At 39.8% G+C, this 20214-nt stretch overlaps 1 protein-coding gene across 1 annotated transcript in view; it reads left to right on the forward strand.

Annotated features, from left to right (window-relative positions):
* LOC124777774 (serine-protein kinase ATM-like) overlaps positions 1 to 20214 on the forward strand; it is a 470606-nt gene that overhangs the window by 406809 nt on the left and 43583 nt on the right. Inside the window, exons 40-41 of the mRNA XM_047253284.1 lie at positions 3019 to 3135; positions 7187 to 7342. Coding sequence (XP_047109240.1) covers positions 3019 to 3135; positions 7187 to 7342 — 273 coding nt within the window. The remainder of the gene's footprint in view (positions 1 to 3018; positions 3136 to 7186; positions 7343 to 20214) is intronic.

Genomic DNA, 20214 nt, shown 5'->3' on the forward strand with positions numbered 1-20214 from the left:
CAACTTTTTGCAGTTTACAGTTTTATCTACAGTTCATAACCAATAGATTGTGGTCAAAGTCCACATCTGCCCCTGGAAATGTCTTACAATTTAAAACCTGATTCTTGAATCTTTCTCTTACCATTATATAATCTATCTGAAACCTTCTAGTATCTCCAGGCTTCTTCCATGTATACAACCTTCTTTCATGATTCTTGAACCAAGTGTTAGCTACGATTAAGTTATACTCTGTGCAAAATTCTACCAGATGGCTTCTTCTTTCATTTCTTACCCCCATTCCATATTCACCTATTACATTTCCTTTTCTTCCTTTTCCTACTACCGAATTCCAGTCACCCATGACTATTAAGTTTTCGTCTCCATTCACTATCTGAATAATTTATTTTATGTCGTCATACGTTTCATCAATCTCTTCATCATCTGCGAAGCTAGTTGGCATATAAACTTGTACTACTGTGGTAGGTGTGGGCTTCGTACCTATCTTGGCCACAATACTGCGTCCACTATGCTGTTTGTAGTAGCTTACCTGTATTTCTATTTTCCTATTCATTATTAAACCTATTCCTGCATTATTCCTATTTGATTTTGTATTTATAACCTATATTCACCTGATCAGAAGTCTTGTTCCTTCTGCCACTGAACTTCACTAATTCCCACTATATCTAACTTTAACCTATCCATTTCCCTTTTTAAATTTTGTAACCTACCTGCCTGATTAAGGCATCTGACATTCCACGATCCGAATGCCAGTTGTCTTTCTCTTGATAACAACGTCCTCCTGAGTGGTCCCTGCCTGGAGATCCGAATGGGAGACTATTTTACCTCCAGAATATTTTACCCAAGAGGATGCCATCATCATTTAACCATACAGTAAAGCTGCCCCTTGCTTTCAGCCATTTGCAGTACCAGCACAGCAAGGTCGTTTTGGTTAGTGTTACAAGGCCAGATCAGTGTATCTTCCATACTGTTGCCCCTGCAACTACTGGAAAGACTGCTGCCCCTCTTCAGGAACCACATGTTTGTCTGGCCTCTCAACAGATACCCCTCCATTGTGGTTGCACCTACAGTACGGCAGTATGGCTATCTGTATCGCTGCGGCACGCAAGCCTCCCCACCAAGGGGAGGGAGGGGGGGGGGGGGGGGGGGACTAGATGCTGCATTCTCATGCAATGACTTAGATATGTGAAAATGAATATGCACTCAGATAATTCTTTGTGGAATTCTAACAGTAGTACAAGTATAGTGAACACTACTTCTGAAGTTTTGTTCCTCCTCGGGTATATGGGTACCAAAGGCTTAAATTGGGTTAGGGAGGGCGGGGGGGGGGGGGGGGGGGGGCATGTTGTGTGTATGTTTTTCCATCAGTATTCTCAGCTATTACGTTTTTCTGTTAATATATTTTACCAGAGGAAGCTCCTATAAGTTGTAGATATATAACTACATTGAATAGACGACTGTGATAAATTGTAGTGCGCTTATGTTGGGAATTAATGTGGAGTGAAGTGTGATTGGCAGGGGGGAGTGAAACCTACTGCTGACAGATACTCTTCTCTTGTCAGAAAACATGAAAGGAATTGGTAAGCTTTCCCTGTCTAATGAATGGATCACAGTGAACATCTGATGCCCTGATATCGTGCATGGTTGGTTATAATCTTGTTTCCATAATTTAGTGACCTTGGCCATAAAGACAGATCCCACACTATCTTGGTTTGAAACATATTATTGCTGTCATTAATTAGCATACTGCAGAGTACCAAGTACAACACAGCACTTAGAAGAATATCTGTGAAAGGTAGATTTACAATTTCAGAAATGCTTCTCTACTTGTAGTAACGATTGAAGATGGGTATGATTATTGTGATACCAGACAATTTAATGTCAGGGGGGAACTGTTAACACCACTAAAAGGGTGGATTACTGTTAATAGCATTAGCGGTCTTATAAAATATAATTTGCAGACTGCACAGTGACACTATTTATTTCAATAGATCCACTTACAAATGTCTTACGATCATTGTTGCATGATAAGCACTTGTGGAAAATACAATTTAAAAAGGGTGAAGCACTTTACTGGATGCAGGAGGACAAATTAAAGATACAAGTCATTTCAGTTGTAATATTAGACATAGAGATGTAGCTTTTGTTGACATGCATATTTATTTGTTGTTGTTATTATTACTATTATTATACTTAAAAAAAGAAATTGCAGTATTTTATGCATTTTCCAAGTTACTTTGCTTTTACATGCAGTACACTTTACAGAATAACAATGCAATAAGCTTTTTTACTCTTTGTTTCTAAACGAAAAAAGAGATGACAAAGAGACATAGAGCATGGCCAGAGCTTACCATCAGGAGGTGCAACCTCCAGTGCTACACCTAAAACAGGAATGTGTTCGTTTCCTGTACAGCACCTATCAGTGTGTCTGTCTTGTGTGATTTTAACTGTTTTAACTTGTTTTTATACGATTGGAAGAAAGAGACAATTGCTGCAAGGTGAATTGGTTCAGGGATCAAATTTGATACTGCAATATATGTCGTTCACAAATATTCCATAGCAAGCTAGTATTTGAAAAAATGTAACATAAACATTCACTCTCAGTTAGGTCGTAGACCTGTTCTGACTGGCCAACTGCTCCCTACAAGATAGTACAAGGAGCAATCTATGGTCTGGGATGTGTGATTGGCATGTCATCAATCCTTCCAGCTGTTATTGCCAGTAGATAAATCCTTATCATGCTGCTGCTTCTCTATTCGAGGTGTTTCTCGTTTCACCTCACGAGGCTTTTTGGATACAGTTCCAGACCTCTGTGCCTGAGGAAAGAAATCGAACCCGGCTACTTCTGCACTGAAGTAAGCTACAGCACTGTTCAACTACAGAGATGGTGTTGTAACTATGTTATATTTGATGTTGATGCTTGTTCTTTAAATGTTCTTTTTCCTGCAAGCACTTTGTGTTACTTTTGTTTCTCACTGCTTCATTGATTATCTGACTAAACGTGGTGTATTCTGCTTGAAGGGTAGAGATGATCTCCGACAGGATGCTGTAATGCAACAGGTGTTTACAATGATGAACACATTTCTCAGAAGAAATAAAGAAACTTCAAAGAGAAAACTACTAATGAGAACATACAAGGTAAGTGCAAGTGCTGAAATAAAGAACATCTACAAACTGCATCAGTGCGGAATAGAGGTGAGCTGCCATAAAAAGCACAGAAATAAAAAGTAATATTTGATCAGTTAATTACTAATTATGCCTTTACCAACTCAGTGCAAAGGATGAAAAAGAGAGGACTGTGAAAAGGCACCACAGGCCTCTTGCTAGTTAATTCACACTGTGTGGATCACTTGTACGATTAATCAAAATGTTACATTCATTCTGCTCATTTATGAGGGGCAGTGAAATGAAAATAAGACAAGTGGGAAAAAAGTAAGTAACTGATTATTATTTCAAAAGTAATTGTGATTATTGTTAATATACACTGAGGTGATAAAATTCATGGGATAGCAATATTCACATAGACAGAAGGCAGTAGTATTGCATACACAAGGTATGAAAGGGCAGTGCATTGGTGGAGCTGTCATTTCTGCTCAGGTGATTCATTTAAAAAGTTTCTGATGTAATTATGATCACACAACGGGAATTATTAGACTGTGAACATAGACTAGTGGTGTGAGCTAGATCCATGGGACTTTCCATTTTTGAAATCATTAGGGAATTCGGAATTCTAAGATCAGAGTGTCGAGAGTGTGCTGAGAATACCAGCTTTCAAGCACCACGGACAACACAGTGGCAACGGCCTACTCTTGCAGCAGCGTTTGCGCAGAGTTGTTAGTGCCGGCAGATAAGCCACACTGCATGAAATAACTGCAGAAGTCTATGTGGGATATTCAGTGAAGATACCCATTAGGATAGTGCAGCAAAATTTGGTGTTAATGGACTGTGACTGCAGACAACTGACAGGACTGCCTTTTTTTACGGCACAACATCGCTTGCAACATCTTTCCTGGGCTTCTCATCATATTGTTTGGATCCTACATGACTGGAAATCGGTGACCTGGTCAGATGAATTATGATTTCAGTTGAGGAGAGCTCATTATAAGGTTTGAGTGTGGTGCAGATCCTAGAAAGCCGTGGACCCTAGTTGTCAACAAGGCACTGTGCAAGCTGGTGGTGGCTCCATGACAGCGTGGGGTGTGTTTACATGGATTACATTGGGTCCTCTGTTCCAACTGAAGCAATACTTAATTGGAAGTAGTTACGTTTGGCTACTTGGTGACTATTTGCAGCCATTCATGGACTTCATGTTCACAAACAATGATGTCATGTCACCGGGCAATAGTTGTTCCCGATTGGTTCGGAGAACATTCTGGGCAATTCGAGCGAATGATTTGACTGACCAGTTCACCCGACTTGAATCCCATTGAACATTTATGGGACATAACCAAAAGGTCAGTTCGTGCATGACATCCTGAACTGGCAATAGTTTCACAGTTATGGTTGACAATAAAGGTAGCATGGCTCAATATTTCTGCCAGGGACCTTCAGCAACTTGTTGAGTCCATGACACATCAAGCTGCTGCACTGCACCATGCAAAAGGAGGTCCAGTGCAATATTAGGAGGTATCCCATTACTTTTGTTACCACAGTGTATTTATCCCACTGTGAGACAAAATGGAAAGAGATTGTGGCTACAAGGAGGATGCGTAAAGGCTTCCCAGCAAACCTTGGCTGTTCCATGCAATTCAAACAAAATCCGAAAGAACAGATACTATCTTCATATAGTTAAGGTTGACAAGCCATTGACCTCTTTTCTTCTGTGCTGGATGCACATGCATTGCCTGAACTCTTACGGGACTCGGTAAGATTATCTGCCGCGAGTAATGAGTGTAATGGACAGGGGCACTACTAATGTAGTGTGTGGACATTAAGGTGGGAATGTGGGTCTCACGGGGAGTGTGCAAGGGATAAATTCCTGCAGTTGCACTATCGTCTGTGCCCTCTATGCCTCAGATGGATAGAGCGTCTGCTATGCAAGCAGGAGATCCCTGGTTCAAGTCCCGGTCGGGGCACACATTTTCCACTGTCCCCATTGATATATATCAACGCCTGTCGACAGCTTAGGATCTTGATTTAATTATCATTTCATAAATAAAACCTTCCTGTTTTCTGTAAAAACCAACTGTGAGGAAGAAAACAAAACACCATATTGTTGTGTATACAATTTTTGTTCAAAAATATACAGAGTCCACCAGAAAAATGTATACTCTCTTTGTCAGGCTTTATCAAGATATCAATATTGTCATTCGATTTGAGCTACAAATGTGTTGTTGTATGGTCTGTGTATGATATGTGTTGTAGTATGGCTCAACAGATGGTAGTACTTTCATTTCGGTATTGAGAAAACAAGACGGCTGGAACACGCTTGACATTCGAGCAACGAAAATGTATTGTGAAGTGGTTTTTTAAGTTTGATAATGCTGTTGAAGTGCAACGTCAGTGGAGGTGAGAGTTTGAAACAGAGCCGCCAACCCGCCTAAGAATTGAACGAATGACTGACAAGTTTGAATTGCATGGAACAATTTGTGATATTCACAAAGGAAGATCAAGACAGCGTACAGCTACAAGTCATGCTTCATCAGCTCTTGTGTTGGAAATGTTTGTCAGTTTTCCACAGAAGTCTGCTACCCAATGTGCATGTGAAGTGGGGGTTAGCACTACAAATGTATGAAGAATTCTGAAAGCTGCAAAGTAGAAAGTTTACATTCCACGATTTCTGCACGCAATTAATGATGATGATCCTGATCACTGAATGCAATTTTGCGAATGGTATCAGCAAATGGTAACTGATGATTACTCTTTAAATGCATTGGCTGTGAAGAGAACTTTTGGTGACAGTGATTTAAGTTGAACAATGCCAGGTTATACAAATATCTTGATATATTGAAGTAAGCCTACAGTACTGAATTAACACCGTTTACATTTACTTTTTATTAACATTTGCTTTCCTTATGGCACAACCTAAATTTACCCAGAGCATTAGACATAGGAAAAATTTTCTCTCTTCTTCTTCTTCTTCTTTCTTTTTTTTTTTTTAAAAAAAAAAAAAGACTGGTCTAAAGTTATTGTGAAAGATAGTGTAACTTTGTACAAGCATTAAAACTGAAAGTTTTATTCTAATAGTGCATAGTTAGTGTAGATTTTCACTTTCCCAAGCACTCAGTAACTACAAATGTTAAATGTTAAAGTTTCAGTTGCAGTGTGTAATTTATTTTGTGTCCAGTATTTCTAAAACAAAATTTTAGAAAGTAGTCCAAAATTGACTGAAGTAGTGTAGTTAAATAAAAACTAAAATAATTTTTGACGGTTGTAAGTAGAAATGAGCATGTTTAGTTATTATATGTGAAGGCTGTGGATTCTTCCCAGATGAAACACATTACAAATAATCTAACAATGGAAAACCAAGAATGGAATGTAACAATATTACGAAAAGGATGGTTGCTACTCACAATATAATGGTGAGTAGTAACTACCCTTTTCATAATACTGTTACAAATAATCTGTCATTTTATAATTTTCATTCCAGTACAGCTATAAAATACTCCAGAAGAATACATCCTTCCATTAACTTTGTAACTGCTGTGAAATGAGGACATACAGTAATTTTGAAAATTCCACTTTAGGATAGCTTCTTTTGTTATTCTGTCAAAAAATGGATTGTTAGTTTTTATATAATTGAAACTTGAAAAGGAGCATTTGACAGTTCCTGTATCTGAACAATGCACAAGAATAAGAACAACAAAAATATGTAGCCTAAATATGGCAAAGGCCAGTGTTGAAGAATAAGGATATCATTTCCCACTACATGCATGATGTAACAAATACTGTTTACTTAGTGTTGAATGAATGTATTTCTGAAATACAGTGTGAAGTACATAAACTAGGAAACCGAGTTTTTTCCACGTGGCATCTGTGCCGGGAGAGTCTCCATTACTTGTTTTAAGTGTTTCTATTTCTGAGTTTCCTTTTTCTCATATAGTATAGCTGTAGAACAACATGAAACTGATTCTTGACAATCAAATTCTTCCGTGTGTGTTATCTCTTTGCTTAAATAACAGGTATGATAATTAAGAACAACAGACTCAAGTTCATATTACAGTGACATTTCTGTGTTTTTCCACTCCAGGTCGTCCCTCTATCACAAAGAAGTGGTATAATTGAATGGTGTGATAATACAGAAGTTTTAGCTATATATTTAATTGGTTCAGATCTAAAAACAGGCGCCCACAGGCGATATTATCCATCTGATTTCTCAGGCCTTGCATGCAGGAAAAAAATGAAGGTAATGCATTTTGTAATACATTGTCTTTGCCATAATCATAAAATACAAGATTTCTGTAACTATCACCGTGCATGTGGTATATTTTGGTATCTGTGTGGTTGTATGTACTTATACTAGAAAAAGAGTGGTATCTAGAAAGTTATGTACATTTTTGTGTATGTACGCCACATGTCAATCAGCCAGAGGTGAGTATTTGCTTTTATTCACTTTTGTTTATTCATAATGCCTCAAATTAATGTTTATATGCATTGTTAGTGGCCCATCTTTTTCATCTCAATTTACTCTTACTTTATGACATTTGTGATCTGTTTTCACCTTCATAAATAAGTGTGACGCAGGCAACATATTTTGTAATTTTTGCATCCAGAGTAACAGATATTGATGCATCATAGTCAGTGAAATAATTCTTGTATGTCTAAAAATAAATTGCAGAGTAAAAGTACATAGTAGAGATTTTTGTTCCGGCTGCAGAATGGCCTGCAATCTGGAATTTTATGCCACTCTCCAAGGAAACTTTCACCACTGGGTTAAGATATAAAGTCATCCTTGTGCATTAAACTCTGGGAAGGTTGAAACATCTTTTGTGTCAAAGAAAATGTAATATCACTGGAAAAGCATTAAGTTAAATAATTCACATTTTCTGCCTCCCACGGTTTCCATGAGAACATTTGATGCTTGCAAAGTTATGATAGCAACAAATTTACTAGAATTTGTGGAATAAAATGTCTATTTTAAAATGAAAATAAAATCATTACTTCCATTTATTTTACATATGCTGTTTTATTTGCACACTCGTAAAAACTTGCTCTTTAAAATAATACATGAAATACATGACACCAAAGATTGCAAACAAAAGAAACAAGGAAGACATTATTATGTGCTGTCACACTTCTATTGGTGAATTATTTAAAGTGTGTTCAAGGTGAATCCATTTGCCTCATGACACATTCACACGGGCTGCATCACTGATGACTTTCTGCCATCTACGTTTCTGGGGTAGTTGCAACATAGAAAGGGTAGGTACTCACCATATAGAGGGGCTTCTGCTGAACTATAAAACACGCACACATTCATACAAGCATGACTCATACGAACATGGCCACTGTCTTCAGCACGTGGAGACACTGGCCATGTGTGTATGAGTTGTGCCTTTATGAATGAACATGTGCACATGTGGGCATGCACAAGTGCAAGTGCTTGTAGGCCTCTGCCTGTCGGTGCTCAGGCACATGTACCACCACATTTCAGTTAACTCCTCCACACGGCTGACACTGTTTCTCTTATCTGGATAACACAGGTTTCCTTTTAGAGTCACAAAGATCACGTACCTATTACCTCGTCAGTGCAAGTTTCCTTCGAGAGTGGCGTAAACTTCCAGGTGGCAGGCTATTGAGTGGCAGCAAAAACAATATTCGGTGTATTTTTTCTCCATGATTTCTTGTTACGTTTACAGAAGAGTTCCATCTACATCTGCACAACTACTCTACAATTCACACTTCAGTGCCTGACAGAGGGTTCATCGAACCATCTTCAGGCTATTTCTCTACCATTCCATTCCTGAATAGCACACAGGATAAACAAACATTTATGAAAAATGCCTTTGTTTTAGTGATTGCCACCTCCAGCTTGCGTATCATATCTGTGACACACTCTCCCCTATTTCGTGATAATAAAAATGAGCTGTCCTTCTTTGAACTTTTTCAGTGTCCTCTGTCAATCCTAACTCATGAAGATTTCATACCGCACAGCAATACTCCAGCAGAGGCTGGACACATGTAGTGGTGGCAGGCTCTTTGGTAGACTTGTTGCAGCTTCTAAGTGTTTAACCAATAGAACACAGTCTTTGGTTCACCTTCCCCACAACTTTTCTATGTGATAGTTCCAGTTTGTCATTCATAATTGTAATCCCAAGGTATTTTGTTGAACTGATAGCTTTTGATTTGTGTGAATTATCATGTGACCAGTATTTAATGGATTCCTTTTAGTACTCACGTAGGTGCACTCACACTTTTCATTATTCAGAATCAGTTGTGTAATTTTTCACCAAACACATACCTTGTTTAAATCATTTTGATGTTTCTTCTGATGTTCGGATTACTTAACAGAAAAGCTGATGCCTATATGTAGGTCATTAATAATATTGCAAGAATGCAAAGCTATTTGTTTCCTGAACCTGTGGTCAGTGTTCGTCAAGGTGAAAACAGTTTACAAATGCCTTTAATGGGTCTAAAATAATTTAAAGTGAAAAAGTTACATACATCACCCTGTATATGCTGAGCCACTGAGAACAAAAACAGTTTCTCTAATGTTACTCACCATTTTCTCTCAGATTTACAATTCTCTAAATAAAACCTCGATTCACTTTTAAAATTTGGAAACTTTGTGGCTTGTGTCCCAGATCATTTAAAAACGATTATTTAGGGAGCGATTGATACACAAAGACAACAGATAAAATGTTACTTAAATGTTTCATTTCATTTGTTTCTGTCTTTCATAAATATGAGCAGAGTGTCCAACCAACTGGAAAACGGAGAAAACACAGGAAATTATTTCATTCTGGAAAACTGATGAAACTCAGGGAATTTTTAAATTTTGCCTAAAAGCCCTGAAGAAGGCAGGGTGTCATTTGATTTTGGACAGAGACATTTGTGTGCCTTCTGCTTGGCTTGATGCAGTACTGTGTTCACCATCAGCCCAATACTGAGAGACCAACCTCCACCAGTGTAACAAAATGGAACACCTTCTGCCATCCTTTGGGTGTTATTTATTATATGGCTACCAGTTTCAGTGCTTCAGTGCACCATCTTCAGGCCCTAACTGAAGTTAAGGTGTGAAGAAGATGTACTGAAGCACTGAAACTTGTATCCATATAATAAATAACATAGTAAGGATGGCTGTAGGTGTTCCATTTTATTACATAAGTGAACAGCTGAAGTGCCTCAAACCTCCAATCACAAGGATGGACATACAAAAACCCTCCATCAGGGATTAGGCATTCCCTAATCCATCCCCTCACTTAGTGTAATGCAGCGACCAGCCGGCCTGGCTGGGCCTGGGCTGGCTAGCGTGGACTGACCAAGTCCAGATAAGCTGTACAGAGGTTTGTTGGCGCTGACATTGAATTTCTTGCACACCTGTTACTGCAGCCTGATCGTGCTGTGCTGGTTTGTTGTTGTGTTGTAATTTTGTGTGTTTGTGACAATGTAACCAGCAAGGATCATGGTGTTGTTCACATTTACATCTGTTCAGACGTACTATTTTGTTTGCTAACACAATGTTACCACAAAGATGTGTGCGTTTAGGGGAGTTCATGACCTGTTTGAATTCATTTATTTTGAACCATGGATACTAGGATGTGATAGGTTGGCATGCAGTACATTTTTTGGGTATATACTGAAAAAATACTCTTGTACATGCCAACAGCTATCGATCTCATTGCATTGTGTACGAATAATATTGATTATAGACCTTTAGTGGTAGGCCTAAAATAGTGAAAGAGAACACTAGCAAGCAGTCATTGTGCTTCGGCATGCAGTTGTTGGTTTAGTTAACATTAAACTAAAGCCTGCAGTTCAATGCAGGTGGCTGGATGGTGAGTGTGGACTGTGCGAGTCAGTCCTGGATCATGGAGGGCAAGGCGACACTTTGTGTCATTTCTGTCCTCAGTGGCGAACATTTCCCGTGCTGCAGTGGATGTTAGTCAACATAAACTACTGCAGGAATGATTTTATTGCCTTACTTTGGACCCACTCAGAGAGAGATATAGGCGAGGGGGTGATGTGGAAGTTGCTCACAACAAAGAAAAAATGGTAGGTTGTGAAATTTTCTAGTGGCTTCCTGCCTATGTGAACTCTTGGCTCCACCTCATTATGTAGTTTAGCTGTGATCCTGTCTAATGCACATGTTACCTGAGGGCTTATTCGATGAACTGGAAATTCTGTTCTACCATTACTGGGCTGTGGATCCAGAATTTTGGGGGATTGCAGAGCGCACACCTGAAAAATTCATTGTTTGGTACATGCTCTCCAAAACCAACTTCTTGCTCAGCAATAAAGACAAGTAGGACTTGTCCAGTTGTGCAAGGGAAAGTAGCTTACTGGGCTCGAGGCTACTAGGAAGGTTACAGTGTCTATATCCATGCTGATTGCAGCCATGGCTCCAATGCTACTGCATCAGACGTAATTCCTGGGGTGCTGCCTGGCATTTCTGGGTGCACTCAGCTGATTGCCAACTGCAACATTAGAAAGGACAATCCTGATGGTGCCCTTGATTCAGCAAGTGCACTGGAAAATAAGGTAAATTTGAAAGGTCAAGTTGTTCATGTGTTCATGGATGACTCTAATGTTAATAAGACATTCCTAAAAGAGCTGAAAATCCAGCTCCAAGCTGAGGGTAATCCAAGGGGTCCTATACCTTTGGACTTTATGACATGAGGCTTACATACAGTGCAGGATGACTTTAAGACAGGTTGTACTAGTGTCAGTTCGAATCTTGTTCAGTTTCTGAGAGCTTTTTGTAATCTATTTAAAAACTTTCTTCCCGCCAAGTTGATTTGAACAATATTGCAAGCATTTCTTTTCCCACAGGAGTTTTGCACTGTTTGATGTGTGGAAAATAAAATGGTGTCATTCTGGGCTCAGAAAATATTAACAGCTGTTTAGAAATGTCTAAAGGAAGTAGAAAGAGTAAAGAATGAACAGAAGTACATATAACCAAAACCTTAGGTCACTATTGTAATCCCTAAGAGTCATAGTTACCAGGCATGTCTAAGTCTTTGAGGAACAAGATGCTGATAGCTCATCTCGCCTTTTTGCGAACATGACTGCTCAGGTGGAGTCATTTGTGACTAAATTTTAGTCAGATGCTACCTTAGCTCCTTTCCTCTACAATTTCCTCCTGTCTGTAAACTTTGTGTTCTGCCTTACGGTAGGTCTTGTCATGGGGGAAGCCTCGTCAGAGAGGTCCACCGCATGAGCGTCTAGGGCAGTGATTCCAGTGGTGGTTTCCCGTTGCCTTCCACTGGTGATGATGAAATGATAATGAGGACAACACAACACCCAGTCCCTGAGCAGAGAAAATCTCCAACCCAGCCGGGAATCGAACCCGGGCCCCTTGGCGTGACAGACTGCTGCACTGAACACTCAGCTATCGGGCGGACCTCCTGTCTATAGTCACAGAATTAATGAGAAAATTTGTCCAACCAGAAGTTTGTAAAAACGGACTAGCTTCAAAACAGATCCGAGTGACAAAATCGATTGCAATCTCAGGAACTGCACAACAGATAATAGCTAAAAGAGCTCTGGGTCAGTGTTACGTACCAGAGAAAGATATCTTGGCATTCCAGAATAAGTGCCTTACATCTATGAAAACTATACAGGTGAAGAAAAGTTTCTGCACTCACATACTGGCAGTAGAAAAATGCCTCCAAATTTCGTCCTGTGCATATTTAGGGAAGATTGGAAATCTGCCAACACAGTAATCACATCTACAGTAAGTACCTGTGTCAGCAAATAGCATAGTGCTGTGCAGTACTTGCAGTGGATAGCGTTTTGGGTCAGCATGCAAGAGGCGTAGGGTTTGATTCTGGATCGAGGCTTATTTGTTCTTATTTGCCAATAGTAGTCACCGTGGTACGATATTTGGCATCTTAATTGTCGTACAGCAATTACAGTGGGTCTTCTACAAAATCTTTGCAATTACTTACTACAAACACAGAAATGGAAGTACAATTGTTTTCATTGGTCAGCTTTTAGATAAGCTTTTCGCATGTCATGTAGACAAACTGTTTTGCACCACTGCATCTACTAGATTCCAAATCTGTTTTCTGTCTACCCTTCTCGAATGGGCCCATTGAAATTATTTACAAAGCACATTGTTAGCCCTATTGGTGATGTAAGGCCCTAATGAAAAGTAATGGACCTGAATGTGGCAAGAATAATAGTTTGTATTAATTGATGAGACCAGTGGGGGAGGATATACACAAAACAAATTTGGAATCTAACAGATGCAGTGGTGCAAAATAATTTGTGTGTAGAATGTGCAAAAGGTTTATTTGTATTTCTGTGTTCATAGGACATAACTGCATACTTTTGTAGAAGACCCCACTGTAATTTCTACATAACAATTAACACGCCAGATATCGTACCACTCAGACTACTTTTAGCAAACAAAAACAAATAAGCCTCTTACCGGAATCAAATCCTTTACCTCTTATATCATGGTGCAAAATACCATCCACTGCACCAACTACACAGCACTACTGCTATATCCTGACAAAGGTAGTTAACTTACACATGATTACAGTGTTGCCAGATTGCCAATATTTAACATCCATTAACTGCCCAAAATATGCAGAACAAAATTTTGTGAGAGACATTTTTGTATTGCTTATATGTGAGGAAACGCACTGCGAAGTCCGAGTGCACAAATTTTTCTTCACCCTGTTGTACCCAAAATTCTGGATAAATCGTGCCTGACTTGTTTCTTTATGCAGCGCGTTCCATGATGAGTCCAAGATGTGGCTGTAACACCAACCATGAGAAAAGACATTAGATATAGCATGGACATGTGTCACTACCTTAAATTGCTTAGGTGGTCATGAGGCTGGCGCCATAGTCCAGAGTTTCAAAGTTTAGTGGAGAACATATCAGTAAAGAAAAACCTCAAAGAATTTGATGGAGACCAAGGTCACATCAATCAGTTCTGAATGATAGTCATTGAGGTCAGTAGTGGAATTGAAAGTGTGAAGAGATTTATCGAAGTTGCATGCAGTCTGTTCCGTAGCACTGCCAGCCTTGAATGAGGTTCTCTGACAACTCCATTCTAGTCAAAAATTTGACTAAAGCCTTTCTCATAGCCATTTGTGGTGCTGACAACGAAGTCCATGATCATTGGGGATGTTGATCTATAACTATCACAAAGCAGTTTATGCACAGTTTCCGAAATGCATGTGGTAGGTATAGTGAAATAGAAGCAGAAAAAAGGACAGCTGAAAATTCTCAAAAGGAAATGAGAGAAAGAAGAAAGTGAGTAGATAAAAGCTAAAATCACTAAAAACTATAAAAACAAAAGAGGTTTCTTGGATTGAAGTAGCAGTTCAGTCACTAAAACCTACCTGCTTATGACTTCACGTAATGCCCATATGTGTGTCCTCATTGGACTAGTCTATTACAGTTTCTTCCATAATCAGTTTGTTCAAACAGTATTTGGATTTTATTCTTAAATCTCTAAGTAAAAAGTCTTAATTTTCTGCTGAAAGAGGTAATACTCTTGGTTGTTGTTGTTGTTGTTGTTTTTTCCCCCTCCCAACAGCTCGTTGTTCATAATTTAAATGATTATTAATAATGTGTTACATCCTTTGTGACCTAGCCTCATTCTGCACGGTCCAGTCACAATGGGCCACATGTCGAAGCCTGAATATGGTCCTCAAGAATAGATGCATACATGTGTTGAGCCATTGAGCATTCCAGAATGACAAGATACAACCGGGAATGCCACTAAAACATTCCCCCAGACAATAACACTTGCTCCTTTGCCCTGGACCCTTGCTTTCAGATGTTTCATGCCGTACACACCAACAGCCATCTATCTGATGCAACATATAACCAGATTCATCTGAATAGGCCACCTGTTGCCACTCAGTGGACATCCAGTTCCCATATTAATATGCAAATTCCAGCCTTCATTGCCAGTGAACAGCAGTCAGCATGCGTGCATGAACCATGCACCTGCTGCTGAGGCCAACACCCAGTAAAGTCATACTTGATGGTCATTGAGGAGACAATGTTAGTAGCCCCTTAGTTCATTTGGGCAGCTGTTGCTTAACACTTTCAACACTGCCCTGTTTTCACCCGGCACTTGGCTGTGAACTGGCATATTTAATGGATGTTTGAAATTAAATTGCAAAGAACAGAAAAATGATAGGAATATGGTTCTTGCATCATTTAAAAGCAAAAAGTAAGAGCTTTACATGAACGTGAGTTCATTTTACAATATAAAATACAAATGGGTGTTATAATTAAAAAAAAAAAAGAAGACACAAAAATATCGTGGATAAAAAAGTTTTACATGATCTCTCTCTTGAGTAGTGCCATTATTACTGTATCTAAATTTAAAACAAAATATCACTGCTCTGTCTAACTGCAGGTACCTGTAAACTAGAGTATTTTAATAGTTCAGATGTAGTTAGCCTTCGTGTGAAAATCCTGTAAACACTGTGGGACGCAAAGGCCAACACCTCAGTCTTTGCACCACCATCTACTTTTCTTCCTGATGTGCTTACCCGTCTCTTTCTTCCACCTGTGTGAACATATTTTGCAATACCTAGTAGTATTCACCTTGTTTGCAGTGGGTGGGACCTTCTCTGGAAAGTGCCTTGCAAATGTCCTCTCAATTTGTGAGGATGAAGCGGCTTGTCGCTGAAAAATATTTCTGCCCTTCTCAGCCAATTCCTTAACACTATGTGAATAAAGTCTACTAGGGATACATTCTTCCTAGTGTTCTCTTTATATAAAATAAAACTGTTGACAGTTGACATGATAAACAAGTGGAAAAATAGCTTTTACCACCACTTCAAAGTTTTTCGGGAAAACGGATAATAGCTGGTAAACTGATCTGCTCTGTCAACCCCAGCTTTATTCTTATTGTAATCAATAATAACGTCTAGTTTTACAATTTTTGCTATTCCACCTTTGGTCCTCACTTCAATACTAGTGCTGGTAGACTTATGCTTTGTGGAAGACAAAAAACATCTCGTTTTGACTTCCACTTCACTGCCAAGAGATGGTGTTTCCTTTGAAAAACTATCTTTTTTTAGTTATTTCTGAATATTCGTCGGAAACCTTTCCTGTTTTTTATTACAGTTCCCACTCCAAAGGCTTTATTTTCCCACAACATGTCCAAAAGAGATGGACTGGTGTAGTACATATCCATATAAATGCAATGTCCTTTGCCAAAGTACTGTGAACACAACCTTTTTACAAGGCCCTGGATACTATTGACAACACTGCCTGCAGAACCTGTATATACATCACAGTTTAGCATGTAACCAGTTCATGAATCGCAGAGAGCATACAATTTTATTCCATATTTATTGGATTTGTTTTTCATGTATACTCTGAAGCTTGTTCTACCACAAAAGGGACAAATTGCCTCATCTGTTGTCAGAATCATGCCTGGATGAAAACTAATTTTGCTTTTATTCACAAAGAAATCAAACAAAGGCCTCACTTTGTGAAGTGGGTCGTGGTTTTCTTCGCCTCTGCTAATGAACGTAGCATTGTCATTCAAGTGTAACATTGACAATGTGGCGCGAAATCGATAGCTACTCAACAATTTACTCGCAAATCCTGTCTGCGGAAACGGGTCTGTTGACCTATAATCACTGATTTTCAGCAATTTGACGACGCACATATGCAAAATAATACTGAGAGACCAGTAAATCTCTTGCAATTTTACTGCAGACCACGTATGCCAAACAGAGATTATTTTCAGGCTACCTTTCCATTTCATTGTCCTAATAACGTTAGCATCGTACAGATTCATTTCACTTTTGATGAGACGACTATGGTCGTTATCAAAGAAATGACTAAAATATCGAAGCTCCTCAGTGGCATCTGAAAAATTGTCTGCATAGAAAAAAAGTAATGCTAAGAGTGGCACTAAAAGACACTAAATGCAAGTGAAGTAATGAACATTAGTCACAATACAAAATGCGGTAATGAACTCTTCACTTTATGAACAATTGAGACATATACATACCTGAATCATCACTTGTACTTTCGTCTGGAGAGTACGAATCCTCTTTGTCAGAATCATCAGTTTCAGATCCTGCATCTCCATAAAGAATATCTAAGATCTCTGTCTCCGTCAACTCGCTGCGCGATATTTTCACGATCGTAAACACCTGTGAATGAACTGCAGGTAACTTCATCTTTGCAGTGCTCACAGCCGCTCCCAGGATGAGATAACCAATAAGTGCTTGCTTATTGCAGAAGAAGAATGAAATACCTCCACATTAGTTGAAGAAACTGCTTCGGAGAGGCGCTAAACGTGCTTACGGAGCCAAATAAAGGCTCGCCCGTACGGTACACGGGCACCGTCGCCAACGTCAGGGCAGCCGCGCCCGTATGGCGTACGGGCACCGTGCTGTAAGTGTTAACAGTTGCATGTCTTTTCACCTATCCATTTTTCCACAACCATCGTTCACCGCTGTCATTTTTAGCCTATGGTGCACCACACCTGCCTTGGTGCCGGTTTTGGATAGCACTATTTTGCCATGCACATTATACTTTAACCATGGTGGCATGTGGACAGTTCACGGACTTAACTCCATCAGAAATGCTTCCACCCTTGTCCCAAAAGCCAATGATCGTATCCTATCAGGTGGCAGATAAATTGCTGCATTTCTGCATCACAACAATGAATGCATTGTTTCCTGCATCCCCCAACGCACTTTATACACCCTCCACTATTAGTGCTGCCACCTGCTGTCTGTGAGTGATTGTTACACATTTTGACATTGAAGACGGTGATCACATTAATGTGACTTGTGTGTCTTTCTACCCCCCACCCTCCGATTACATTTTACAGTTGATTCGTCAGATCCTGGTGCATTTTTTTTCTATTAGTTCAGAGTATAGGCCCCACATATGTAGATTTTGTCATAAATCAGGTCTAAGCACAGTGTGACCCTGGAAATATCAAAAATTGGCCTGGAAAACTAAGGGAAATGGACACCTTGGTAAATCAAAAATTTAATGCAATCACATGTAAAAAAAGAAACCTTCAGTAATGTTGTGGTACATTGTTGTTACACATCGGACTGTAAACCATGTACAGATACAATCTACTTACTGATCTATAAGGGAAAATGGTTAAAGCAGCATAGGTGTGTGGGTTCAAAAGTACCATACACTTTTTGGATTAGCAGTCAGAAGTAACAACCGTAATCAGCTAAACAAATACATGAATTCTGTAGGATTATGACTACTTCTTTGACCATTAGTTTTATAAACCTGCAGATGATAAACTATGTTATCAAGTTTCTCACTAAATTTGATTTTTGGACCAGTATTATGAATTTGATCTCCCCTTCTTATGCCACTCTGTTGTAGTTTTTACCCAAAATCAAATAGGCACTGTCTTTATTGTTTATTAGCTTACAAACCCGCCATTGCGTGGGTATTCATTGTGCCAGTTTTCTATTAGAAACGAGAACAAAAACAGTTTGTAGTTTAATATAAAAAAAATTTATGTCTATGTATTCACAAAAACACCTTTGAAATTATGAAACAGCGGTAGAAAGAAATTAATTTACAAATGTATAAGAACAGTATCCAAATTAAGAAACACAGTGTTCAAAATACGATTCTCTGTAACGTTTATTTTACTCAGAACTTGATTGTAAACAATATTTCTAGTTAAATGTCGAGGCAGCTGGGCGCAGTTACACACACACACACACACACACACACACACACACACACACACATACATATCCGTCGGCACATATACAGACACAAGCAGACATATGTAAAGGCAAAGAGTTTGGGCAGAGGTGTCACTCGAGGCGGCAGTACAGAGGCAGAGATGTTGTTGAGTGACAAGTGATGTACGAGGTGCGGCAACTTGAAATTAGCAGAGGTTGAGGGTAGTGGGAAGAGTGGATATATTGAAGGGCAAGTTCCCATCTCTGGAGTTCTGATAGGTTGGTGTCAGTGGGAAGTAGCCAGATAACCCGGACAGTGTAACACTATGCCAAGATGTGCTGGCCCTGCACCGAGGCATGTTTAGCCACAGGGTGATCCCCATTACCAACAAACACTGTCTGCCTGTGTCCGTTCATGCGAATGGACAGTTTGTTGTTGGTCATTCCCACATAGAACGCTTCACAGTGTAGACATGTCAGTTGGTAAATCACATGGATGCTTTCACACGTGGCTCTGCCTTTGATCATGTACACCTTCCGGGTTACAGGACTGGAGTAGGTGGTGGTGGTGGGAGGGTGCATGGGACAGGTCTTGCACCGGGGGTGGTTTCAAGGGTAGGAGCCAGAGGGTAGGGAGGGTGGTTTGGGGATTTCATAGGGATGAACCAAGAGGTTACGAAGGTTAGGTGGATGGCAGAAAGACACTCTTGGTGGAGTGGGGAGGATTTCATGAAGGATGGATCTCATTTCAGGGCAGGATTTGAGGAAGTCGTATCCCTGCTGGAGAGCCACATTCAGAGTCTGATCGAGTCCCGGAAAGTATCCTGTCACAAGTGGGGCACTTTTGGGGTTGTTCTGTGGGAGGTTCTGGGTTTGAGGGGATGAGGAAGTGGCTCTAACTATTTGCTTCTGTACCAGGTCAGGAGGGTAGTTGCGGGATGCGAAAGCTGTTTTCAGGTTATTGGTGTAATGGTTCAGGGATTCAGGACTTGAGCAGATTCGTTTGCCACGAAGATCTAAGCTGTAGGGAAGCGACCGTTTGATATGTAATGTGTGGCAGCTGTCAAAATGGAGGTACTGTTGCTTGTTAGTCGGTTTGATGTGGACGGATGTGTGAAGCTGGCCATTGGACAGATGGAGGTCAACGTCAAGGAGAGTGGCGGATTTGGAGTAGGACCAGGTGAATCTGATGGAACCAAAGGAAATTCTGGAGTTGTTCTTCAGCGTGAGTCCAGATCATGAGGATGTCATCAATAAATCTGACCAAACTTTGGGTTGGCAGGCTTGGGTAACCAAGAAGGCTTCCTCTAAGCGACCCATAAATAGGTTGGTGTACGAGGGGGCCATCCTGGTGCCCATGGCTGTTCCCTTCAATTGTTGGTATGTCTGGCCTTCAAAAGTGAAGAAGTTGTGGGTTAAAATGAAGCTGGCTAAGGTAATGAGG

Source organism: Schistocerca piceifrons, chromosome 2 (assembly GCF_021461385.2).
Source record: "Schistocerca piceifrons isolate TAMUIC-IGC-003096 chromosome 2, iqSchPice1.1, whole genome shotgun sequence".
In the NCBI taxonomy this organism is placed as follows: domain Eukaryota; kingdom Metazoa; phylum Arthropoda; class Insecta; order Orthoptera; family Acrididae; genus Schistocerca; species Schistocerca piceifrons.